This window comes from Lepeophtheirus salmonis, chromosome 8, assembly GCF_016086655.4.
Source record: "Lepeophtheirus salmonis chromosome 8, UVic_Lsal_1.4, whole genome shotgun sequence".
Lineage (NCBI taxonomy): Eukaryota > Metazoa > Arthropoda > Copepoda > Siphonostomatoida > Caligidae > Lepeophtheirus > Lepeophtheirus salmonis.
This window is the reverse complement of record NC_052138.2, coordinates 31,373,763-31,394,955: the sequence shown is the minus strand read 5'-3', so window position 1 is coordinate 31,394,955 and position 21,193 is coordinate 31,373,763. Positions and strand designations below refer to the sequence as shown.

At 32.7% G+C, this 21,193-nt stretch overlaps 1 protein-coding gene across 1 annotated transcript in view; it reads right to left on the bottom strand.

Moving 5' to 3' along the window:
* LOC121122632 (uncharacterized) overlaps positions 1–21,193 on the bottom strand; it is an 86,515-nt gene that overhangs the window by 34,948 nt on the left and 30,374 nt on the right. Inside the window, exons 5-6 of the mRNA XM_040717665.2 lie at positions 20,506–20,582; positions 19,127–19,245 (exon numbers count right to left, since the gene is read on the bottom strand). Coding sequence (XP_040573599.1) covers positions 19,127–19,245; positions 20,506–20,582 — 196 coding nt within the window. The remainder of the gene's footprint in view (positions 1–19,126; positions 19,246–20,505; positions 20,583–21,193) is intronic.

Sequence of the window (21,193 nt, the reverse complement as noted above, 5' to 3'; positions counted from 1 at the left end):
AGAGGGATATAGAAAGAGATAGAGAGAGAGAGAAAGAGAAATATATAAAAAAAGAGAAGGGAAAATAGGCTTTATTTCGGTCGAAAACAACTTCTGAAATAACCTTTTAGGCCCAAAAAATACCATAGGACTATGCTTGGTTATTTTTTACGCCTACTTGTTGAATGTCTGACTGATGTGTTTGACATTTTGTATTTCCAAGATAAGACCCAAAACAGACTATTAAATATATATAAAATTTGATTGGTTGATAAGTTAATAATATACAACCAACCAGTTACAGTTGTAATAGCGTAAGTCAAAAAAATAAAAATGATGTCTTGGCTACCCAAATCATCGATGCAGTCCCCCTAGGCAGCAATGGTGACTTCCAGGTGGACTCAGACATGGCATCCCAGTGCTGGTTGACGGTGTCCTTGAAGTTGTTGATATTTGGGAGACGGACGGTGTAGGCCTTGGACTCAACATACACCCACCCAAAAAGTGAGGTCCAATGGATTGGCATAAGGTCAGTAGGGCCACATTTTATTTGCTGGAAAGGCAAGTTGTACTTTAAACACTTTTGGGTCTTTTTGGACGTGTGTGCAGGTGCATCACCCTTCTATAACACCACGATCATGTCTGGGTTCTTAGCAACCTCTGTTGGTTTCTTGCCAGCGTCCAAAAGTGAACTGATCACGCTCAGATGTCATTTTCTCGGCTTCTAAGACCCTTAGGAAGATCTAATTCTTTTTGTTTGTTTCATTTTTGTTTACTTTTAATAGATTGACCGGAATAATTTTACCGCATTCACAAAAACTTTGATTATGCAGCAAAAATGAAGTGTAAAGATTTTTTCCTGCACCCGGTATTTGACGACAAACACAAATATCTCCCTTAGTACTTAATTTATTGACTACATTTAACTCTTAAATTAATCAAAAATAATTAATTATATCTTCATAAAATAGAAAGGGTTCTAGAATTTAAATTAATTCTTGTGTTATCGATGAAAATTGATGAACTTGACAAAAATTACTCCGAGGTTGTAAATTAGGAAAAGGAGAATCATGTTATTATCACTCTTAAAGAGCTCTAGCTGATTTTGCACTAATATTTGGTTACTTCTTGAAAGTACTGGTCCAAAACTCACAGAAGAATGATAGAAAATTCAAGGATATATTTACGTAAATGTAAGATAATTAGATTCAGAATACTATTATAATATTTGCTTAATTTTGGTGATAAATTCTTCCAGTTTGTTTTTACGATGACGCTTTTAAGAAATATAATATAAAAGTTAATCTTTATGGATTCTTATATGTATATATAATATTATCCAATAAGACGTAATATGTATATTTGCTGTTACTCATGAAGGTAAAATATTTATTAGCTTTGATTCATGCATTTCTATTTATACAAAGCAAATCTCATCCATATTTTTGAAGAGGCTAATACCGAACATATACATAAAATATGTATACGTTCTTACACGAGATATACAAGTTTACTATTCTTAGGACAATGATAATACATAAGTAGAAGAAGAGTTACTTCAAAATATGTTAATTGACTCAAAACACCCCACCAACACAAAAAGATTGACCAAATACCATATCTAAAATTATAATATGTCTGTATTTTTTTTGTTAAAAAGGGATTGTATGTCTAACAATTGAACGATAACACATTAGATTCGCATAAATCTACCCCCCACACACGCAGACTGGGTGTTACTGAATCATAAAAATCAAACTACACACAGTTATAATACTTTTAAACGGGTTGACCCATAATAATTGCCAATATCCAAGGCATTAGTGAGCAGAGCTCAAAAGGTGTGAAATTATTAATTAATTTATCTTTCGCTCATTAACATTTTAAGGGAAAATGAGGATTCCGAGTGAGCAGGAGCGCGCAAATTGATTCTAAAAACAAGCAGAATATCTCATTCAATGTGTTAACCCTTGTTTTGGCAGCCTATTTGAAAGTAAGGGGGGGGGAGGATTATATAATATAGTTGTCATAGTCACGTAACCTTACAATTTGATTATAGAAATATTACATTTGGTCTAAAAAAGTGAGACGAAACGGTCCCTTGACCTAGTGGCGCTGAAACCATAGGCCCAAGGGTCTATTGGTCCCCATTCTTGTAGTGTTTTTATTGTTATGATAATACAACAATTTCCTCTAAAACTAAAAAATTTAAATGTCTATATTTTCTAGAAAAAAAAAAAACATTTTTCCAAAAAATGATATTTGTTTAAAATTAATTTCTTCGGAAAAATTTGAACTCAAAAATAAAAATAAAAGTTTTTTGCCATGTCTAAAGAGAATACCGGGCCGTACAAAGTTATTTACCGATGATGTAAATATACTTTTTAAGAGGTTTTGTGGCAACCAATCTGATTGTTTCGTATTTTTACTGTTAAAATAAACAAAAATCCTTTCTGTGAGAGCGTAACAACTTCCACACGTGAGACCATGTCCAATCAGGAAACAAAGAGGATCGAAATTGCAGCCCTCCTCCGAGTGGGAGTGCCTCATAACAACATTAAGGAACAGGTTGGGACCTCGTTGAAGACAATTTACAACGTTTACAAGCCCTTGGAGGCTGGGGGTAATCTCAAGCATTCCCCTGGGGCTGGCAGGAAGCCCACTGTCTCAACAAGGCAAGTAAAGGCAGTGTTCAAGAGGACTCCCAACAGGTCCATTGCCGACATGGCCAGAAAGATGGGAATGCCGAGATCAACTGTTTCAAGGGCATTGAAAAGGGCTGGAGGAAAGTCCCTGAGGCGTACTGAACGCTCTCTGCTAACTGAACGTCAGCGAGAAGTCAGAGTTGAGCGTGCCAAGAAAATCTTGAATGATTTCAAGAGCTCATCTGGACGCATCATCATTTTTTCAGATGAGAAAACTTTGACGGTCGATCCTGTTTTCAACAGGCAAAATGACCGTGTTGTGAGCTTTGGAGATGTGCAAGATAAGCACCGCTATGTGGCAACAACAAAGCACCCTGCTTCGGTGATGATGTTGGGTCTCGTGGCCTCCAACGGGAAGGCCATGAAGCCGGTATGGTTCCCCACTGGCTACAGATTAACAGTGGTGGATTATGTGAAGATTCTAGCGTCCAAGGTCCTTCGTGGATCAAATCCATAGTCGGCAACTCTCCTTGGGTTTTTCAACAAGATGGAGCACCCGCCCACGCTTCCAAGAAAGCTCAGGAGTGGCTCAAGGACAACATGAACTTTTGGCCTAAGGACTACTGGCCCCCTCAGAGCCCAGATCTGAACCCACTAGACTTCTCTATCTAGGCGCACGTGGAGACCAAGGCCTGCAAAAAACGACACAAGAACATAAATGCCTTAAAGGCTGCTGTCAACAAGGCCTGGGCCTCCATGGACGCCGATTACATCCAGCAAGTCTGTGGCAGCTTCAGGTGTCGCCTGACCAGTGTCATTGAGTCAAATGGTGGCTACATTGATTAAATTTGATCACAAACTATTTTATTATTCTAAAAATGTATGAATAAATTGTTTCTCAAGTCATTCGAAATGTAATTATTGTCCGCGATATGCTCTGAACAAAAATCGGTAAATAATTCTGCACGGCCCGGTATGTCTCAAATTTGGCATTAATAAAAATAAAAGCCCAACTCTCCCACCCCCACCCCAAAAAAAAAAAAGAAAATCCTGTGGATATAACCTGATGACATCACTATTATAAAATTTGCCCACTCTTACACTTGAAAATATAATCCGCGCCCCTGTGTTGTCCCCAATAGTTCTGGCACCACTTCCTGGGCTGCTATGGTTCCGGCGGCACTTCCTTGCTCTAAATAACTTGGCAAAGACAATTCTTCACTGACTTGCAGCTAGTATGTACATTTTACATAATGTCTTTTGGAATATTTTGCCTGCACAGCCGCCTTTAGGTAGTCCTTGCTTAGTATGCAAACTGCACTGGCTTCACCTTTGACCATATTTTATCTTACAAAGTCAAGAATGGAGAGGGATTGCCCAAAGGGCTCAAAAGGTGCCTTTGCACCATTCTTGAACTCAGCAGTGTCAGAACGTATTTGCAAGTGGTGGGCCAAATTTACTAATGGTGAAGTCCATGGGCCATGACAAGAATTATATATATTTAGAAAGAGGTTAGGGAGGGTGTATTTTTGGACTTTTTAGACAATGTAATATAAAAGCTTCTTAAATTTTTATAGTTAACATATTTTGGACGATAATTTATTTGAGAATATATATATATATATATATTTTTTGATATTAAGACAAGAGAATAATTTTATAACACGATAAAGTGGGGAACTAACAGCCCCTTAGTCCTTTAATTCCAGCACCACTGATCCCACTTCATTTGCAGTTTGCTTCATCCTGCATTCACAATATTTCTAACTTGGTTAACAAAATCTCTACATACAATACGTGACAACACTCTTGATTAAATGATGACATTCAAGTGAATGGGCCATTAATTCAGGACCACCCAGTATATATCATAATACATATAGACTCCACAAAGCATATGCACTGCTCAAGTCCAACAATATGTATGTACCTATATAAATAGATAAAGACAAGACAATGATGATGAGTGAATCTCAAGTAACTAATGACTAACAAACTAAGGAAGAGGGAGGGGGGGAAGAAGGAATTAATTGATCCATAAACAATTAACTACTATTGTTTTTTATTATAATATGTACAATAAACTATCCATCAAAATATTTATTTAAAAAACAACAATAATAATAACGAAAAAAACTTGTGAACAGGGAAAAAAACAAAGCGTTATTCAAAGCTACATAGATATATAATATATGTTATAAATAACTGTGCTTTGATTTCTTTCCCATCACGTTGGTAAGACGATGTGAAAGTTGATAATACTACAAATATATATATATATATATATTATATGCAATGAATAACAACGGTCCCGTAGTTGTATGATATTATTAAACTCACCACCCTGTTCCATCATAGGTAAGTATACACATATGAGGATATTATTCAAAATGTAGGAAAATATATCTAATTATAATGTATGTAAAAATATATATGTAAATTCATGGCATATGTACTCTACGTGTACTTGAAATAGCTAGGCTATATTTATGTTTACTTAAGTGTATCTTATATTATAAGATTTGGTTTTGATTCTTTTTTTGTGGAAGCAAATGAGAGACTCGGTGTTACTTCGCTAACAGAACAATATCCTTTGTATTTTGTTGTCAGCTGTCGATTCCCTCCTCCGACTTGATCCGTCATGGCTATTTCATAGTTTATTCTTCTCATAAATACACTAAGTAATAAGTTATTTTATTATAAAATGTTTGATCCTGGATAACGTCAATCAAGTTTATTTATTTTTTATTTTTTTAAATAAATTGTAATACTGACTAGCCGAATGACCGATAGTCTTAAAGAACTGTCCCAAGGAGTAATAGGACCGGTTTGAAGACTAGACTAGCCCGAATAAATAAGGGCTGACTCAATACTAAATTTGTCTCAGGCCCAGCATATTCTAAAACCGGCTCTGATTCTGCATAACGGGGTCTTGAGGAATTTGTATATTAATGGGCATACAAAAATCTGTCTTGGCTAAATATTTTTTAATCTTCAATTTTTCAAACATTTTTTAAACATTTAATTTGTCTTGTATAAAAAAAGGAGACTCGTTCAAAATACTCTAAAAAGTTTCAAAAAGTTTTTGTCTTAAATTTTGCCTGTGAAAGAAAAACAAACACAAAATCATCTTTCCTCTCAAAAGAAATATCTTAGTCGCACTCCCTTCCAAAAAAAATCATGCAAACACCCTTGATCACGTCATAAATTGCACCGCCTAGGCCTTCGTGAGGTCAATAAGGACATTAAAAAGTGTATTTCCTAAAAAAAAAAAAAAAGTAATAGAACAAGGTTAATAAAAATACAAGGTTATGCCAAACGCTTTTCCGACTGATGTTTGACTTCCACTATACTTTTTAATAGTGACGTCAAAGAATATATACTGTTACTGTTAACCATATAATTTCTCGTACTATCTTCTGTTAAAATACCACTTTTATACTCTTGGACGTTAAAATCTGTCTGTCTTGCACAGCAGTAGGTACGGTACATCAAATTTAAAATTCTAGCAAGTCCGATTAATTATGTTTTTCTATTAACCTTGGTAATATACAAATTTAAAAAAAAAAATCCTATAACCAAATATTAAGCTATAAGTGGTTCCTCCACCCTGTCACTCCCAAATCACTAATCTATTGCGATATCAGAGCTAGTCGCCACAGGGAATAAGTTGGTATTCTTCTGTTTCAAGCAAGTTTCTACGTCCTGTTATTTAGCTAATCCTACACTGTTCCTTCTATAAGACTGAAGACGGTGACCCAGTCCAGTTTATTCGGTCCTGAAGGAAGATTAAATTGATTCCACTGAGTTGATTGAGGGTTTGTTTCTTTTTTAATTATACTCTTATATTAATTAAATAAGGGACTGAGGACCAGAGTCTAGTTTAATACACATGTCAGTCCTTAAAGAAGATCAAATTAATCATTTATGACGAAAATTGAAAAAAAAACAAAAAAAACACTTTTATACTTATTCAATTAAATTAATTAGAACAATTAATATAATTAAATAAAATAAAATTTGTTCGTATTGTATTCCAATATAATTAAAAAAGGAATATTTTTTTGAAGATTCAGCATTTTTGTTGAATAAACACCGATTAATGCTACATTAGCTACGGTTTTTTGAGGGTAGCGAGTACATATGTATACCAAATCCTGAGCTGTGTCTCATTTTGTGGATTTACAATTTTGGAGTAATTTTTGTCATGTTGATTAATTTTCTACCTACAGTAATTAATAATATTTCATTATAACCTAAAATACTCCTTAAATAGAGTTAATCAGTTAAATATTCAGTGGGATATTGGTTTTTGAGTCGAGAAGTAGCCTGTGGGTAAGTTCTCACTCACTCTAGTTGGGCAACCGGAAAAGAAAGAACGAAAATCGAAAAATACTTAGCCAAAAAAATTTTATAATGTAATTTCAAATTCCCATAATCTTAAATACCAATTTGTGGTATCACTCTATGGTTAAAGTTAAATTATATAAATCTATATAGTATACAATAAATTATTTTTATTAGTTTATTACATTATTAATTTAAGTTATATATTTTTGATTAAATTAAATTTTGTTTCCACAGCCGGGTATTCCATTGAAATCTGATCACTGACTAATTCAATAATTAATTAAGTTAAGCAATTGAAATTAATTCATATTTTGATATATTAAAATATAAACAATTAGTTACAAAAAAAAGAACAAAAAAAACTTGTGCTCTCTAGCTTACGTACAAGTCGAGAAAATGACTCTTAAACATGATTGACGAATTTCCACCATTCAACCACTCCAAGCAGTTGGGCGTCTACGGGACCACCGTCTCCGCTATTAGCAAGTCTAAAACATTGGAGAGGAAGAAGGGATCTGTCATAAAGGATAAACTGGACCCGGAGCCCTAAAGTCCACAAGGACCCATGCAAGAGATCTTGGGGTTTCACACTCGACTGTAGAGGGAACTATTAAAAAGGTAGGTGGAAATAAAGGACTCTAGGAAAAGAGTGGACACTTAAGTCGAGAAAAGTAGGATTTTGTAGTCCTCAACTCTGATTGGTTTAAAATTAGAAGCTGCTACATGTTCCTCCAGACATGCAGTCAGTTTGAACAGGCCGTCTCCCCCCTAGTGAAAAGAGAAGAGAATTTTTGGTGAACTGCGTAACAAAAATAACAATATATTATAGGTCGGTGTTAGGAGCATAGTCTTCCTTCCCTTTTGATTGAATTGTTTATTTTCCCCTTAAACACTCTTTCCATAGAGTCCTTTTCGTGGAAAGAGCGGGTAGAGATGACACTTTTGACACCAGCAATGAAAGAAGTCCATTTTCTTCGTTGGAAGACTCTTTCTATGAGTTTTGATTTAATATTTGAGTACTTTTAGATTATTTTCTGACACTTCCCCCCCTCCTCCATGGTCCTGATGCCTACCCCCTCGACTACTACATATTTTGGGTGCGTGTTGAGAGAAAGGCCTGCAGTGTCCGTCATTCAAAGACCAAGGCCCTCAAAGCTAATGTCAGCCAACAATGGGACGCCATGGCAGAGAACTACATTAACAACGGATGCCAGACCTTCCACTGCCGCCTGGAAGCCATTATTGGAACTAAGGGTGGAAATAATAATGATTGGGATTAACACGATTATTTATGGATAATTATTACTGTGTAAACTATTTCCTAATCTAAGCCATGGGACTCTAGATACCTGGATTAAAACGACATTTTCCTTGTCCCAGATGAGTCTCTTTTTCTTATATTATATACAATAACAAATCAATCACTGAAGTGTGTCAGGGGGTGCTGAAGGAAATACAATGACCTCGAATGACTTCAATGCATCTAGAATTCCATGACAAGCTCACTGGTTCACGTGGACGAAGTAGCTATTGCTCAAAATTGCTACCATTAAAGTTGATATTATTGCTAAAGTACCATAAAATAATTAATGAAATCGGTACCAAAAGTTACATATTATTTTGAACTTATCAACAAGAAAACCTCAAATCTCAATGTCTCCCCCACTAGGTATGGAATTTTGGGCCAAATATTCCGGCTTCTCTTATCTACATAATGTTTTTGAGTCCATATTATGAACTGAAGACTGCAGTCCCGTACATTTCAATCTTTCTTATCAGTCCTAAAACTTAAAAGGTTCGGTCCTCATAACGTGAATCAACTTAATTTCTTCTTTCTTTTAAAAATCAGTTCTAATCGTGACAGTCCGAAGGACTGACAGTCTTAAAGATCGGTCCCAAGGAGTGATATGGTCAGTCCTAAGACTGGAAAAAAATATTAATCCAGACGCAACACTGTCTCTAGATACTTTGTTATGTACTGTTTTGTATGTAATGTCTTTGGCCAAGTCCAATCTATGAACGGTCCCAAGGTTGGGTCCTTATTTATAACTGAATAGATTAATGAATAAGTACAGAAGAGATCTGTCTAAATAAAAAACTCAGTATAACGATTAGACAAGGAAAAAACGTTGGATGAGTTTGCTCTTTTTTCCCTTTTTTCGTTATTTAATTAAAAGAAGAATTCTTGCCTATTTTTGGTGTAAATTTATGAAAAAAATGAATAATAAAATAATTATATATGAATTTAAATTTATATGCTATTAACAAGGGTCTTTGTTTATTAGTACTAAATGTCTCACTTCCCCCTTCTCCACGTGATCTTACACAAATTCCATCTCTATTTATAAGGAATACATAAATATACCAATGACGTCACATTACATATTTTGATAACAAAAGTGAAAAGGAACATCTATTAATAATATATATTAAGGCAAAATATCCATGAGACGAAATAGTTTAAAGTGAAATGATCTAGCGCCCACTCCCAGTCCTCGTTCCTAAATAAGGATTGACACAACATTAATATTATGTAGTTCAAGAATAAACTTCTTTGATTTTGTCACACCCTCCCAAAGATGGGCGTGAAGACATTGGTACAGCATAAAAAAGATATCAAATAATGCAACATTTGATATCGAGTTAACCCCTTCTTGTATGGTTTATAAAATACGTGTACGACTTGCGTTATTTATGTATATATTCATTGAGTTGAACTCATTTGCATGTGGAGTTTAATTTAATTCAAATTAAGTCTCTACAAAGATAATATGTTCCTTCTTCTTTCCTCCTTGGGATTCGATATTTTGTATATTTTAAGAAGTAAAGTAATCAATTATGGGTGAGATGATCACAAAGTAAATTATGTAGCAAATGTTGAAGTAATATAATTAATGATTTACTTTTGTGAAGTCTATTAACGAAAAATAATAATAATTAATGAAGTTTGGAAATAGGAGCAGTCATTAATAGCAGGTTTAATGGGAAATGTTTCATAGTGTTGTCACGAACCCATTATTTTCGTACAGGGTTCCAGTCCGAGCCGGTGTAAGGAAGCATCTGCACCATGACCCGCTAGATAAATATATACATGAATTGGACATTTATATATAAATAGAAAAAAATTTGACCCTTTAAAAAAAAAAAGTCCTTTTGAATGAAAAATTATTTTCTAGAAAAACATCAACGATTGAAGTATTGATATAAATTATTGAAAAAGGCCAATTAAGTATTGATCTTTTCTATAAAATGTTGATTTAAAAATATAGTACAACATTTTTTTTTTTTTTCTACCAAAAAACGTCGTGTAAAGAAAGAAAATGGCCTTGCACATAGTGTTGTGCTGAACTTTATTCAGGACGGAATAACACATTTTCGTCCAGTTTAGTCGAGTTGCGCTCCAGTCCATTTCAGACCTGAATATCAGTCCTACATACTTTAAAATTCGATCTTTGATGACGTCTGTCAAATGTATTTCTTTATATATATATATATCGTTTCTAGCACTCACAGTCCGAACGACTGAATGGGCTGGTTATAAGGCTGGAACGGATAGGATCGAATAAATAAGGACTTACACAATATACCTTGCATATTTATCTTTGCCTTAGGCCCAGCATATTCTAAAACCGGCTCTGGCTCCAGTACTAAAATAGATGTTGTCATTTTGGTACTTTTCGATACATTTCGTAAAAAATATACAACAATTATATCATTAAGGGCAATTGACGTGGATTTATGGGGTTATCCGCAGAACTTTTGTTTGGAGTAGGGAATAGCTCAGAAATTTGAGTACTTTTTTATTAAAGAAAAATTATACAGAGTGGGACTCAAAATATGCAGTAATTTAATTCTTGGTGTTGTAGATAGTCTGGATGGAGATGCCAACGGTCTCATCAACTTTATCGGCAATGCCACTGGAATGGAGAAGATGGGGTAAACGTTGACTTTTTTGTTGTTATTTTTACACTTAGAGACATGGGAATAAAACAAAACTTGTTCATTCTTGTTTCAGCTGTCGTTTGATTGCATAATGAACCCTTGTAATCAAAAATAGAGGAATAAAATTGTAATTAAAAGCTACTGTAAGTTGCAGGTACCCACATTGTATTCTTGTTTTTTTTATGAGGGATATTTTTTGTACCTGTGTGATACATTTGGTAGGTTACGTCATCGACGGACTAAATTGACATTGGTAAACTGCATGTACTGATCTCCTATTAATTTATTATAATACCACCTTTTTAAATGCGTCATACTCAAGTACGAGTAACTATAGTACCAGTATACCAAACAACACAAGCGCCTACGTATCATGACTAGGCTATGTAGTAGGTTTGTATGTGGTGTAAAGTGTCAAAACTGATTGAAGGGGAGAAAATAATGATGACTGACGATCGCGAGAGTATCAATATATGTATTACATAACAACAACCAATCAATGAAAAATGATAAATGAAGTTGAAATAAAAGTTTGTTTATCCAAGTGATTCCAAGTGTAAAATTGAAACAAATATTATAAAAAAAAAAAAAAAAAAAAAAAAAAAAAAGCAATATCACATCCATAACTAAAATACACTTCATTTATCATCACTTTTCGTTGTGATTTTTGTTTTTTGTTATTTTATACAAAAAAGAAAATCCTAGGAATGAATCCGTCAAAGCAAGCGGTTCTCAAACTTTTCACATTCTCTACTATTTGAGAAAATATCCAGATCTCCAAGTACCACCATTGTGACCTAACTGAGTTTATACTAGGAAATCCTGAACCTATTATTGACGTTCCTACACATGTTTATACAAAAATATACAGGGTTGATCTTAACTAGTAGTATACATTTTACTTTTTTCAATCCGGAATGACATTACTGCAAAATCATGGAGGGGAACAGCAAGACATAAAATCTCTGAACAGAGTAAGCGGAGACAGTTTGAAAGAACATAGAAGATTCTAAATTTTCTCAAGACACACAAAAATTCGGGCAAAGCTTTTCTTTTATCTGAGGAAAAAAAAAATATCCGTTGATGCCACTCTGAATAAGCATAACAACCGCATCACCACAACCTCAGACAATGTCTCAACTTCAGTGAGACATGTCCTCAAAACAAAAGATCCAGCCTTTGGCGTTGTTACTAGCATAAGTAAAGTCTGATCTCCCATTTTGTGGAGAGGAAAGAGCGGTTTAATGCAGATACTAACATGGGATTTCTGGACCCGAAAGTGCTATCTTGGTCCAGATAAAATTTCGGGGAGAACTTTGTTTCCAATCAAGAGGATTTTACGTGTTATTGCACCACTAAGACCCAGGCTGTCCTGAGAGATAACTTTCCAGACTTTTGGAAACTCCATATGTAGCCGACCTCCTCTCCAGACGAGAACCCCTTCAACAACTCTTTTATGCACGTCTAGAAGAGAGGGTGTATGCTGCTCCTCAGAGGAGTGTCCAGTCTCTAGAAGCTTCCATCAGGAAGGAGTGGACCAAGCTTGTGTCTGACTACATAGTCTAGGTCTACAAGGGATTTAGTCCTCGTAAATAAATGTCCTCACAAAACCTCTCGTTTAAATTTTACTCTTTAAAAATTGAAAAAGTGTTTACCACTAGAATACATCAACCTTGTATCTGTTTTTTTTTAAAATCTGGATGTGGCAGAATAGATGTTGTTCCAGGAATGCTACGGAGGAGCATTCCTCAAAAAATTCTCGGGCCCACTGTTTGAGAACCACTGTTCTAGAGGGACATTCAGTGGAACTAATCCCTCTTACGACGTTACCTCACTAACATCAAATCCTAAACTGAATTTTGTCATCAGCGGACGATGTTTCTGATTCTATTTTACTCATGTGTTCTGAAAATTGATTTGCTAAATTCGAATTCCCTCTTGGTAAGCTGACGTGAGTAATTGCAAACAATTAGTGTACAAACAATAATTCAATACTTGGGAAGAATTCGAAATTGCTACCAAAGGGGGTTGCAACTTTGGTTCAGTGACCCCCTAGAGTATCAGAGTTGGAAAAATATAGGATGTCACCAGGAATGTTTGGAAAAAATTTCAAAAAAATACAAAAACCAAGCCAAATATAATCTTGCGGACGCCCCTACGGTTAAAAAACACTGCTCAAAACAAGAAGGACTCTTTTCTTTTCAAAAACAATGTCCATTTTATAATTAATATAGGTCAATGGATAAAACCTTAAAAATTCATTATATTTATCAAATTGAATTTTAATTAAATAATATACAAACCAAGGTATATATATTTTTATTTTTTTGCTTTAATAAAAATAATTGTATTCCCAATTCCTGCAGGATACCAACTCATATTTCATGAAATTCCACCTCATATGGATATTTTGACACACTTAACAAACGTTGATTGATTCTAAATCAACAAAAAATCATCATTATTTTTTTAATGAATTTGATTGATGAATGATTCTCTAGATTTGTAATAACAATTCAAATCATGATTGAACATTAGACTGCTCCATTTCTGTATTAATATAAACTTTTTCTCTTGAAAAGAATCAAAAAATTGACTTTGACAAAGTTTAATGCTTCTAAAGTCTTTTTTTTGACGCGGTACGAGTCATTATAATTACATAAAAATGTGATTTTTTTGTGTAGAAACTGAGCCTTTTAAGCCTTTTGGACCGTTGCAAATCTGATACTATACAAAGTGGGGAAAAAATTAAGTCCAACAAGGATTTTTAACTCTAAACTAAACCCTCATTGTTATTCTTTGTCATTCATGAGCACATGCACTTGGATCATTATATATTTAAAAGTCCTTACTTTAGGAATTAAATAATAATATAACACCTTTGTAATATTAGGTAGGGGGAAAAGTAATCGCGTATTTCCCGCCTTTAAAATAAAATAGATATATCTTGTTCATTATTGGTCATATAGGATCGGAGGATAAATTGTTGTAGAGATCTGAGAGTATACTACCAACGCTTTTTGTGCAGTATTGAGCTTGGATGATTCAGTCGTGAATTATCGTGCGTTAAGTATGGAGGTCTCAATGGAAGAAATTCGCCATATTTTACATTTTTACTACCTGTAAGGGGAAAACGCGTCAAAAGCAACCAAGAAAATTTACTATGTATACGGGATCGATACTCTTTCGGTTTGTGTTCCACAACAGTGCTTCCAGTGTTGTTACTTTTCTCCCAATTCTGCCCTCTACTGTGAACAGCTTGACCGTTTGAAGCTAGGGATCAAACAGAAGCGGTCAGCATTGGTGAATAGGAGACAGCAAGAGATTATCAAGACAACGCTAGGACACACACACATCTTTGATCCACTAGTTATTGGACTATACTTTGATGTTCCCTTCTCAAGAATCAAATAACCATGATAGCAGCTTTGGAGTATTAAAAAAAGCCTGTAGATATTGCCAACAAAAAACGCTGCTGCCACTTTGTATGACGTACTATATGCACCTCCAACAATAAGACTAATTTATGTTGAAAAAAGAAAACTCTCCCTTTCAAGATATTATTGATCATCTTTGGACAAAGGAAATTTATATAATGCATTTTGTGATGGTTTATTGGTAGTATGTTCAATTAACCTACAATTGAACAATGTGTCAAGGAAATACATAGATACAATAAAAAATAATGATCTCTGCAATTTTAAAATAAAGCTGATATATATATTATGCACCTATGTAAGTACATTGCAAAGATTTGTCTTTTTTTGCATGCAAAATACATTCAAGTGAGTTTGCATGTAATAATTACTATTTTTGTAGCAAGTATGTAAGGTTACGTCAGGATTCCTTTACCCATATTTTTTTGTAAAAAAGTATGTATACATACATAAATAGTTCCTTAATGAGGACTCTAATTGCAGTCAATAATCATAATTATAATACCTACATTTCAAACTCACTTACTTAGATACAAAGATATTTACTTACTTCATAGTATGGACCTGCAGTTTACATACATACGTTAGGGGGGTCTGTGTTTCAACTATTTTCGAATTTCGATAACCGTTTGTACGGTGAAGTATTCAATTTTGGTTAGAAAATTCCTACTTCTGAAAAATGGCATTGCTCTACAAGGCACCGGAATGTATTTGCAGGTGGGGGAGGAAATTATAGAATGGTGACGTCATTAGGGGTGTCTACATATTTTTTGACTGAATGTTTTTTTTTATAATTGCCAAAAATCGTTTTTTAGCAGAGAGAATACACTTTTTTTTTCATTTTTAGAGTTAATTTTTTTGGAAATAGACTTAAGGTCAAAAATTATCCGACTGTTTAGAATTTTTTTTTTAATTATGACAATTATTATTTATAAGACAAGACAAATATTATTTTATATGTGATAACTATAAAAGTTCCCAAAAAAGAAAGGGGGGGGCGAAGGTAAAATTTATGAAGCAAAGATAGTGACTCACCCTGTATTTCGTCCAAAAATAAACAGAATAAAAGGGCCAATTCTGTACCAATTATATTCAATTATGGAATGATTATTCGATAGTAGTGGAGAATTGTTCAGGGCTTCGAAAGAGGGGATTCAAATTCAAACAATCAAAAGTCATAACACTGATATGAGATAAAAAAGCAAAAAAATATCAACAGCTGTCAACAAAATACACTGTAAATTTTTGTGTTAGTAGATAAGACTATGAATAACCCAGGAAATTTGGAAGATTCCATTAAAATCATGGGGGTTCACAGGATTACATTTTAGAGAGGGCTTGGTTTTTTAGATTTTTTTCCCCCAGCTATTTATTTCCAGTTACTATTTTTTGGGAAAAATTTAAAACATCCATAGCTATACTCAAAAATTATTATTATTTTTTTTTTTTGTTTCGGAAAAAAATTTCAAATATTAAATTTTTTGGGGAAAATTTTCAAAAATTAATAGCTATTCACAGGAAATTAAATGTTTATCAAACAAATTTGAAAAATTTTATTTTTTTTGAAAAAAAATTACAAATATTAAATTTTCTAGTAAAAAGCAAATATTCTATAATTCAGGCCACCCCCTGCAGATTTCCCTAAAATACACCTCGTTTTTAGACATTTTGAGGAAGGAGAAGTCAAAGTATACCATTCTGACAATACTTAGGTTATTATTTCTATTTGCTTTAAGGGATGACCTTAAAAAATTACCTTAATAACATTTTTAATTGGTTCTCAAAATTTTCTATCAAAATATTCTGTGTTTTTTCCCGCAAAATATGCATCGATCTGCAGAAAAGTTGTCTATTGGTGAGAAAATACAACTTATTCATAATTTAATTATTCTACAAGGTCATCTTTAAGTCACACGTCTAGAATAAAGTTTATAAAGACTAGTGATACTACTATTCCAACAAAAAAAAAAAATCCTAAAGCTGTTTGCGATGTAATTCTAGTATAATTTCCGATGCCAATTCATTAATATTTTAAATAATAATTAATGATAAATATCATTTTGCTATAAATTTCTAAGAATTGCAATTCATAATATAAATTGTCTTTCTTTCGTCCACTGCTTTATATACATTTATTAGCTGGTTTTTGGAATTTTTTGAAAAATGTTTGTTCTCAAAAGACATTTTTTGGAAAAAATTTCTAAAATTAAATTTTTAATACAAAAATGATATTTAGATTAAAATAAAAAAAAACAATCTTAAAAATTCCCAGCTATTCTAAAAATTTTTACATTTTTGAAAAAATTGATGTTTAAATTTGATACAGTTAAAAAACAAATCACCCTAACACACATATGTATATTAGTAGAACATATTGTGTGATAGTAAAAGGTGTAATTAAATCAAATGAAGCCTAATTAAATAGATTTTAGCCCTTATTATTGTTTTGTCTTCTGAAAGAAGAATTACCAGGAGTCGTTGTCGTGGGGTACTGTTCTTGAGAGAATTATGTTTATCGTTGATAATATTTAACATGATAATAAAGTAACTAAGTTTTGAAAAGTTATTTTTTGAAACAATTACAATAATTGTTTACAACTAACCTACGACTAAAGAAGAACAGAACAGTTCCAACATGCAGGCTCGTGCACTACAATTGGAATAAATTTTGACCTCATCCAGATCATGTATGAGTGAATCCTGGGTGAGTTTTGTCTGCTTATGAAAGAGGTAAGGTGATGTTCTGTTTCTTTTCATTTTTAGTCAGTTGTCGAGACGGAGAAACACAATCACTCAAAAAGTAGTGTTTTGCTAATTTGAAAATTTCCAAATTATTTGAACGCAAATAACTCCAGAACTATTTGTGCTAGAGTACTATAATTGGTGCCATTTGATTTTCTGCCATTCAGGAATTCCAAATTAGTGCAGTTGGTTTAGATCAAGTAATAAAACCAGGCCTAGGACCGTTTATGGGAAATTTTTTAATGAAGTAAAATGGTTACAACCGTTTCTACTTCATAAATTCAGAGGTGTTCAAATATTGACGTTTAAGGGTTGAATAAAGATTAAAATGTGTACTGCACTGTCTAATACAGATATAAAATTCTAAATTTTGTCCTTAAGCGTCTATTCATTGAAAAAGAGGTACACATAGAAAATGGAAAGCTAAGTCAGATAAGGCAAACTTTTTTTAAATTCAAAACCGTGTATATTCAAAAGATCTACTAATGCTAAGACCATGGTTTGACTATAATCAAATATTACATACTCTTGGGTCCTTTATGTAAGATTAATATTTTTCTTTATAAAGTAAAATGGTTACTCTACTGAAGAGTTGAGGTCCATGGGAGTCATATTTAAAATTAATATGCGATTACCACCTATTTTATCAGTTAAAACCTACAAAATCGTCACAATATATTTGTTCAGGATCTGTATGAGTTAAAAGTGTATTACAATTGTAGGGCACAACTCTGTATTAAAGTATTGCAGAAGAAAACACCATACGAGAAAAATTGCACATTTTGTTACTAAAGACCCTTTGTACTGAGGCTTACAATATCTTAAATGTATCCTCAATGTGATATTTTTGAACTTTGATGATACTTTATCAACTATATGCAAAAGGATTAATAATTCAAATGATATTAGATACAGCTAAAATAATGGAAATTCAACTGCAATATTACAAAAATAATTATTTCGAGATAGAATTACTGTATACCTTAAAATAAAAAATCAGTTTTTATCCCATTCTTATTTCAAATTGAAATAGATTTTTTTTTGTAGAATAATAATCAGTAATACCATTATTCTGAAATTGTGTTAGTTTATTTTTTTATGGCCCAAAAGGCACTGTTGCAACTGTACCCAGTAAAATGTATAACAAGTGTGCTGAAAAGTAATTGGTATCACACATAGAGGGCATTTCTTTTTTTTTTTGTTTAAATTTTTATTTTGTGTTAGTACCAGCCTTCAAAAGACAGCTGTCAAAATTTTATGACAATTTGTTCCCTATTTTGTGAGTTATTGTGCTATGTGTAACGCTCCTTTGTTAATTCCAAAACAATATATCAAAAAAATTTAGTTTTTTAATTTTTTTTCTGCTTCTTGAAAAAATGCTGTTCAAGCTAAACAATGGTTCAAAAATTGTTGTGCGGATTCAAGAGCGTGCACATCGTGTTTTCTTGGTGGATGTAGCTCCACCCCAAATAAGGAATGTTTGCATTTAAGATAATTTTTTTGCGGTCAGGATGAAAAATTTTTACAACAAAATAGGCGTTAAAATATTTTTTTGAAAGATTTGTTTTGTTAAAAAAGAATGATATTCAAGAAATTATGAAGTAGAGCAAAAAATTTTTGAAAAAGTTGAATTTTATGTGAATTACTATGGATTTTGAAATTTTTTTCCAAAAAAATTCAAAAAAAGTTATTAGTTGTTGGTTTTGAGAAAAAAGTTCAAAAAAAAAAATAATTAAATATTTTGAGATTTTTTTTCCAAAAAATTAAATTTTGAAATTTCTTTCCCAAAAATTTAATTTTCTCTCAATAACTATAGATTTTTGAAAATATTTTTTTTTTTTTTTTAATTCCAAAAACTTCAATATAGGAAATTTAATTTTAAAAATTTTTCACCCTGCCGACACCCCTCTCTATTAAGTGAAAAACAAAAATATATAAAAAAACACAAATGTTTTCATTGTTAAGCCCTGGACTTTTCTGCCCGTATACTAGTAAATACAACAAGCTTACATATTATGATATCACTCTTACCGTTCTATCAATATTGGAAAAAGTACCATTATTATTCGATCGATTTGGATCCAAGGTCTTTTTATTGGATTTGGTTATTTCATCTTTCGTAGGTAAAGAAGATAAGGAGGGTGGCAAAACTGAAAAAAAAAAATTAGTAATAATAAGAACATGTTGATATTCAATGTCTACTAGGAACAGAACCCCGTGGACAATACCCCCCTTCCTCTCTATGATAAATAACACACTCATAGACTACTTTAATATTTCGCCACTCTTTTACCATAATGACTCAATCATTTTTAACTTCTTGTAGGAATATAAACAAAACCGGGGTTCGGTTAAATTTGATGTTCTTTTTGAATTTTTTCATTAAAATAGATTTCAAAATAAGTCATAAAATTAGTATAATAAGAAAAGGAAAAAACAACAAGCCAACGATTCCAGAAGAAAAATTGCTAATCACTTCTCCATTAGTAATTATCATTAGACATGATGGATTATTCATACTATAAAAGACTCATGGATTGACGTACAAGCATAATATGAGGCAAGAACCATCATTATTCCAACATCAGATAAACATTGAATGCATTTTATAGTAATAAATATTACATATTTTGATTTCAACCAAAAATAAACAATAACGAATGATAAACTTCATTTATTTATATACATATTGAGGCGAAACATTGTTGAGGCAAAATGACTGCAAGGCGAAATGTCCCGAGGCAAAATTAACGGTCACTTATTTATCAAATTGTACTAATATGGTTATTTTTAATAAATAATATTCAAATGATTTCCTTTAAAATCTAATCTAAATTTTTATATAGTATACCCACAAACCTCAGAATGTTTCCCTCGATACTGTCTGAAGTGGGTTTTTTTTCTGGACCAAGGCTCTCCCAGAAGTTGATTTTCAATGCAATAGTTTTTTTTTTTTTTTTTTTTTTTGTGGGACAAATCTAGCCCAATTTTTTCTATTATGGCACTGGTCCAGTCCGAACATGGACAGAATTAGTTTGATCTTATAATAATGATAACGGTCTCAGATCGGTCATAGAACTCTAGATACCTGGAATAAAGAAGGCATTTCTCCTTTCCCAAATGAGCCATCCTTTCTTTTAGTATATACAATCATATATCAGAGTCAAATAGGTATGTGGAACATTTTGAATATGCCAAACCACAAACTCTTAGAAAAGATTGGTCTTCTCCACATTGTTTTAATTACAAATTTTAATGTTAATAAAATATCTAAGGATCTATGAGGCAATGAATACACAAACGGACGTCGATAGACATCCATGTATCAAGAGATCGGCCAATGTTCTCAATACCAAAGCCCAACACACATAGTATCTAAGCTTTTTATCCCTTACATTATATGTACATACCTTGTGGTGGCTTGTCAGGAGGTGGATTCGGAAGAGCATTCATGGGTTTTCCATAGTAACTGTATCCAAAGGGTTGACTGTCAAATAAAAATGAGACAATGAACATTGTGATCAATATACATGCATAATTAGAACAACAGCATCTATATACTTAACAAAATGTAACTCCTACAAAGTCTTTTGATGGTAACAAAGGTGGTTCAGAACCATATATACATACGATTAGATTAATATAATAATTTATATTACATGGCTTTTCAGAGAATTAAAACAATTACCATGGTTGTTGCAAGATAGACAATAACGAGCTCAACGCTAAAAATGTAATGTTTTGAAGAAAAACAACTACTCTCGTGTGAGTCAGAATATGTAAATACGAGTATGGACTGTATTATAAAGTTAGTATACAAAAATACCCATGATAATCTCTCTAGGTAGGAAACATACGTATCATTCAGCGAAACATAGGTATGTATAACGTTGGACGTACATATTAGGGTTTCTCAATTCCCAGTAAAATTGTCTTTGTGATGGATCTCGGGAAACTACTTCTCAAATTATGGGATCCGTGTAAATATACGTTATGGCGATATAATACATTTTAAGCTGTTGCTATACATAATATGTATATTATCAATTATCATATTTTTTCCTATCCTCATTAATACTAATAGTGAAAGGCAATGGC